Source organism: Tupaia chinensis, unplaced genomic scaffold, assembly GCF_000334495.1.
Source record: "Tupaia chinensis unplaced genomic scaffold, TupChi_1.0 Scaffold000515_1, whole genome shotgun sequence".
Taxonomy (NCBI): domain Eukaryota; kingdom Metazoa; phylum Chordata; class Mammalia; order Scandentia; family Tupaiidae; genus Tupaia; species Tupaia belangeri.
Window position 1 is genome coordinate 5398135 of NW_006160028.1, and position 6239 is coordinate 5404373.

Genomic DNA, 6239 nt, shown 5'->3' on the forward strand with positions numbered 1-6239 from the left:
TTCTAGTTAAGGGAGGTAAGGCTCGGAGAAAAAAGGACACAGAGGTAAGTGAGGCACTGAAAGAGCCGCAGTGCGCTAGGAAGGTGACTCCGAAAGGTAACATGTTCCCAGTGTCTCACCCTCGATGTAAGTCCTAGGCACTGAGGACACCAGGGAGTCCGACACCAAAAATAAAAACCAGCCGGTTAACGGCCCCTTCTCAGTCCCTGTGGGTCCCACTACACATGGGTGAGCCACCACACACGCCTCCTACAGTGGCAGCTCATGCTGACGGTCACGCTCTCCACGGGCTTTTGTAAACTACACAGGCCCGCCCTCCAGCTCTCTGCTCCCTCAGGGGTGTGTTGGCAGTGTGTCGGGGAGGGGGTTGAGACGCACTGGTCTAAGTAATGTACTCAATCTATTTAAAATCCATCATGTTTTAGCAAATTAAACACTGTGAAAAGAGCATGGAATGTCCAAGTGGCAGTTTAGCTACCCAAACCAATTAAAACGGGTTGGTGGCATATTAAATTTTAATATATTTTATAAAAATGTCCCAGCTCATGAATTAATATGCATGTACATGTTTACATAAACAAATACACACCATTCATTCCCTCATCCCAAGCTCGGCCTTCTCCAAGAGCGGGCTCCTGGGCTCCCAGATGACGACGTTCCGCTGACGCTGCTGTTTCCAGGAGCCTGTCCGTCCTGACAGGAGGCTGTCGGATGGGCTGCGCTCCGCGAGAGCCAGGACCATGGCAGACCCACTGTCTTGAAGGCTGCCACACGACAAGCGGCTTCTGCTCTTTCCCGCCTGCTCAGTGCAGATGCCACTGCTGGGGCGGCCCAGGTTCACATATCCAGGTGCTTGTAGAGTCTCCGACTTTTCTCTTTCTTATTTCTGTTGCCGTGTTTTTTCCAGGGCTTCCCAGCCACGCTCTCAGAGCTCACAGCAGCGGCAGTCACCACGCCACTACCAGGCTTGTAACCCATCACAGCCTGGACTCCTTTGGTCAGAGCTCGCACATTCTCCTAGGAAACGAGGGAAAACACTGCTTACAGACCACTTCACTGGTCTCTCCCTACCCCTTACGTAAGTTTCCCAGCATTCTGTCTTCAGTTCATCTCTCCTTTCTTTATTCTTCTTGTCAATTTTATTCAGTCCCTAGATTCTTTTTCTTTGAGAGATTTTTGCTACAGGGCATGTGCGCTTTTAGACCCTAGACTGTTTCTTTGAGACAGATTTTTGCTATATGGCAGGGGAGCTCACAGGAGAGAGAAATCATCCCCCAGAGGGTATGGTCACACCACAGTCCCTTCTTCAGTGTCCTCTTGGGATTTTGGACACAGACACGAACATGGACACACACACACACACACCTGGCCTGAGTTTTAGGCCACCAGGTCCTTGACTCAAACTGCAGTCAACTACATGGGAGTCCAGCAACATAACCATTAAGTCATCTGCTTGTCCCATGTCCCACAGATTCTAGGTCAGCCCCATGGTCTCGTGTTGAGAGAACCAAAGCCTACATTGCTGGCTGTGTAGTTTGAATCCTGGCCCTGGTGTCTGGAAAAACACATTGGGAGCATGATGTGCCTCAAATCCCAACAGGATGGGGAAGGGACCCTGGCAATGACCATGCCCTACTGGGGGGCTGCTTCCTACTTCTCTCTGACAAGCACATGTACCCTCTTGCTTATAAACATACGAAAAAGTCCTATAGCTTCGAATGCCATTTGTAACTGTCTATAACCAGACTCATAACATCAACTGTTTTTTGAGGAAGTCTCGCAGGACTTCAAATGTTAGAACTAGAGGCACCAATGACCCAGCAATCCCGCTCCTAGGTAGATACCCAAGAAAACTGAAAACCTATACCATGCAAATACTTGTCTAAAAATGTTCCCAGCAGCATTATTTATACAGCCAAAAAGTGGAACCATCTCACATGTCTATCAACTGGTAAACAGACTAATGAAATGTGATGTGTCTATACAATGAAATATTCCAAAGTAGGCAAATCTACATATAGAGAAAGGAGACTAATGGTTGGCAAGGGCTGGGGAAATAGAGTGAATGCTAACGAGTACAGGGCTTATTTTAGGGGAGATAATGTTCTGTAATAAAACTGTGATAGATGTACAACATTGTGAATATACTGTATACAACAGAGTCCACACTTTGAAAGGGTGTGTGGGTTTAAATTCTGTTTATGGTAATTTACACTGAAAATGTGTTCATGGTATATGAATGCTATCTCAGAGAAACTATTATATGTATTTTTTAAAAAGCATCGAATCATAAGTTAAAAACATTAAAACTTACTTGATGAAAAAACATTTTATCAACTACATTTTCAATCTGCTTTGCTTTTTTATTTCCGCCTGGCTGTGTTCTTATTCTATCCCCATCCGTTCTCTCCAGGAGTCGTTGGTGTTGGTGCTGAAAGGTCACGGGATCTCTTCCAGGAGGGGGATGACAGTACAGCAGTTTCCCCTGTGAAGACATGAGTGATGACCATTGCAAGTGCCATCTGTGTTATCACAGAAGGAAAGGGACTCAGAGACGAGTCTAGCCAGTTACATGCGGATGGAGCTTTCTGCTCTTTGATTCAGCTAGCCGAGCTCAGTCTGCTGGCACTGAAGAGCACTAACTTAGCCACTAACAACGATGATTAAAGTAGCCCCGCAGACTGGAATGAAATCTTTCCTACCTTGTTTGCATGTCTGCCAAAGCAATCCGCAGTACACTTAAATAATTAAAACTTTTTTTATTAAATGTTTTTAGAAGAGTTATTTATTCTTATTTATTATTATTTAATTTGATGAGAGAAAGAGAGAGACAAAGTGAAAAAGCAAGCCATGAGGTCTGGGACTCAAACTGTGGTCAGTCACATGGGAGTCCAGCACCTTAACCACCACGCCACCTGCTGGCCCCTATGCGATTATACTTATGGTACATATTTTCCAGAACAAAACCAGGATATGTTCTGACAGTTACAACTATGCTAATGGGAATACTGGCCTAGAATACGAAATCAGGATAGCTCCTAGATTCCTGTACAAGGAGTTGTAGCTGCTCACTGGGTGCAAATCTGCCTCTTTGCACCATTGAATGTGCTAAAAGAAGTGACTGCCTTTAACTTTGCCTCCTCCACAGTTAAATAAATGGTAAATGAATAAAGGATATATTCACACACAGTAATCAGTACTTTCTTTCTGAACTGAAGGCACACAACATGGCTGCCCACTTCTACTTCTCTGCTCCAAGTGTTCCACTGACGAGGATCTGAGAAGAGGAAGGAATACTGCCAAATCCTCATGACTAGTTATCAGCATGGTCCTGTCGTACTTTGCCTGTGTGTGTGTATACAGAGAATGTTCATTTGCATCCCATAATAATCTCTCCCTGGGGCCTTAGTGGCTAAGGGAGCCAGATCCCACAGGGCTAACCACAAGGTTCAAATTCTATCAAAAGACAGAAAGACCAAACGTTGTGTTCTTACTTGTAATACAAGAATAAGCCACAGGCTTGTTATGTATTTTTAATGACGACACATGGAAAACCCTGAGAATCTTTCCTAGGAGAGAGCTCTGCTTTAGTGCGAGCTATACTATTACTAGCTAAGTACAGGAGATGGGTAGGTAAACGGCGACTGTACAAGGAAGACTGGCAGAAGCTGCAATAGGAACAAGCAAAGGGCTGTAAGTGATGGAAAATCAGAAGCAGAAACTGATCAGTCCACTGATAACAGGTGTTCAGAGACCTTTCCTTTCATAATACCTATCAGTCACTTCCTAAGTTACATGATGTTAACCACCTAGGATTAAGGTAGTTATAACCTCAATGAAAAAATGCTCTTCTGTAACACAGCAGGCTCCCAGAACGAAGTGCACAGGACGTGGAGAGAAGACTGGCGTATCTGAGAGCCGGAAGCAGCAGAGCTCACTTACGCTGACGTAATCCTTCAGGATGTAGCGAGCAGATCGAGGCTGGTCTGGCTGTCCATGCGCTGTCATGAATCCTCGCATACCTGTGAAGACAATGAATTTCTGCAAAACCTCAGAGGACAAAATTTCACAACAAAGACAAGTGAGATGATCGATATTCGGTCCTTTTCATTATTACACTATAAATTCTTATTCCTTTAATAAATTACCATCGGGCTGCTTTGGGGCCTTAGTGGCTGAGGGAGCCAGATCCTACACAGCTAACCACACAGTTCAAACTCCAGTTTTGGCAACTTGGAAAACATACGAGGTATGTGTGTGTGCTTGCCCAAAATCCCAAAAGGAAAAACTGAGAAGAGATTGCAGTATGACCGTCCTCCAAAGAGGGTGCTTGAGTACCACCGTCCCTCTCTCCAATGAGTACACATGCTCTCTAACAAATTTAAAACTAAATGTGATAATAATAATCCTGAACAACTAGACTATATACCTGGGCTATAGACTATATACTTATATACTTATATAAATGTGATAATCCAGAACTAGAATGTATACCAGACTATATACTAATATAACTAATATACTAATATAATCACCTCCTAGCACATTTTCTTTCCAGTCATTTCTTTCATTCCTTAATTTTAAACACGTATTCATGCAGACTACCTGTAGACTGCTATGCTGTCCGTACTACTACCAAAACAAAGAGCGTGAGTTTTCTTATTTAATGGTACGCCGTTAATACTAACCCAACTAGACAGGAGGAGCAGAGCACAGGGGTTAAGAACAAAGGGCACTGGCAGACAAACGGGTTCAAAACTCAGCTCCTCCCATACTGTGTGTTGGCTCTTGTCTAGAAAAAACAGGACACTAATTCACATCATACACAAAATAAATTTAAGCAAATTAAAAATCTAAATATTGAGGCCAGCAGATGGCTGTTGGATTCTTGCATGGCTGACCACGGTTTTAGCCCTGGACCTGGCAACTTGAGAAACACACCAAGCAAGGGTGTGTGTGTGCCCCAAATTCCAAGAATAGAAAGGAGAAGGGACTGCAGTATGGCCATCCCCCAGGAGTGATTTCTCACTTCTCCTCTCTCTAGTGAACACACGTGTCCTACAGCCAAAAAAAAAAAAAGTAAAGAAAAGAAAAGGCCAACATCTGTAGGGCTAAAATAAACCATAAATAAACACAGGGAAAAACACGTGAGTACTAAGAACTCCTATAATCATTAAGACAAAAGCAAACAATGCCTAGAGAAAGGGGACTTCCAAAAGGAATATAAATAGCCAACAAGCACACTAAAAGATAACTTACATATTTAAAGAACTACAAAGTAAAACTGGAGTCATCTGGCAGCATCTTTTAAAATTCACTGCAGGGACCCACAGAGAGCTGGTTCTGTTTTTACTCACTGGCCTCTTCCTTACGCTGATTTCATCAGGCAGCATTAGATGGAAACTCTTCAAAGACACACATTATCTTCGTGTTTTTCTTCCCTGCTAGCAGGGACACAGAGGGTCCAACCGGAGGCTAGAGGGGACAGCTGGGGCGTGTGGAAACAGCCAGGTGCAGACCAGCTGAGCAGCAAGTGAGCCTGTAACTACTTAGTTTTATGTGGAAGTGAGATCAAGTGAAGTGTGGTGGAGGCCCACCTTCCCTCACCTTTCAGCGCAGTTTATGGGAGAGGTCTCATCTGGGCTCTGCCACTTCGCAGACACATCACCCTGGACCAATCATCTCTTGCTGATTTCATTTATCTTAAAAGGGGTCTAGAGGATGATGTGATTTTGAAAAAGTTTTGGGCCAGCAGGTGGCATGGAGGTTAATGCAGCTGGATACCACCCACATGGCTGAGTCCACGGCTCAAGTCCCAGACCCGGAGGCTTGAAAAGTCACACCAGGCACGCACGCACGCATGTGCACCCACAATCCTGACAGGAGAATGGAGGAGAATGTGATGTAGCCATCCTCCCTGGGGTTGTGTGTGGGGAGGCGGGGGGTGAGTTGTCACTTTCCCTCTCTCTGTCTCTCTGGTGAGTGCAAACACACAACAGAAACTTAAAATAAAAAGGCTCTTTCATTCTAGTAGTCTTAGCAGAAGTGGTTAGTGGTTATCTTCTTTCGAGTCTCTAATTAAGGTCTGATTTAAGCACAGTTTCTATGAAATCATCTTTCTCTGCCAGGAAAGACTCAACGCAGCCAGTGGGAATCTCTTAAAAGACAAGCCCCTGGGACCAGCTGTTAGCGTAATGGCTATGTCGCTGTACTCCCATGTATCCGACCACGGTTTTTGT

At 44.5% G+C, this 6239-nt stretch overlaps 1 protein-coding gene across 1 annotated transcript in view; it reads right to left on the reverse strand.

Annotated features, from left to right (window-relative positions):
• Nucleotides 1-481: 481 nt before the first annotated feature.
• Nucleotides 482-6239, reverse strand: part of LSG1 (large 60S subunit nuclear export GTPase 1) — a 36138-nt gene continuing 30380 nt past the window's right edge. The window contains exons 12-14 of the mRNA XM_006156750.3: nucleotides 3943-4022; nucleotides 2315-2485; nucleotides 482-1017 (exon numbers count right to left, since the gene is read on the reverse strand). Coding sequence (XP_006156812.1) covers nucleotides 838-1017; nucleotides 2315-2485; nucleotides 3943-4022 — 431 coding nt within the window. The 3' untranslated portion in view covers nucleotides 482-837. The remainder of the gene's footprint in view (nucleotides 1018-2314; nucleotides 2486-3942; nucleotides 4023-6239) is intronic.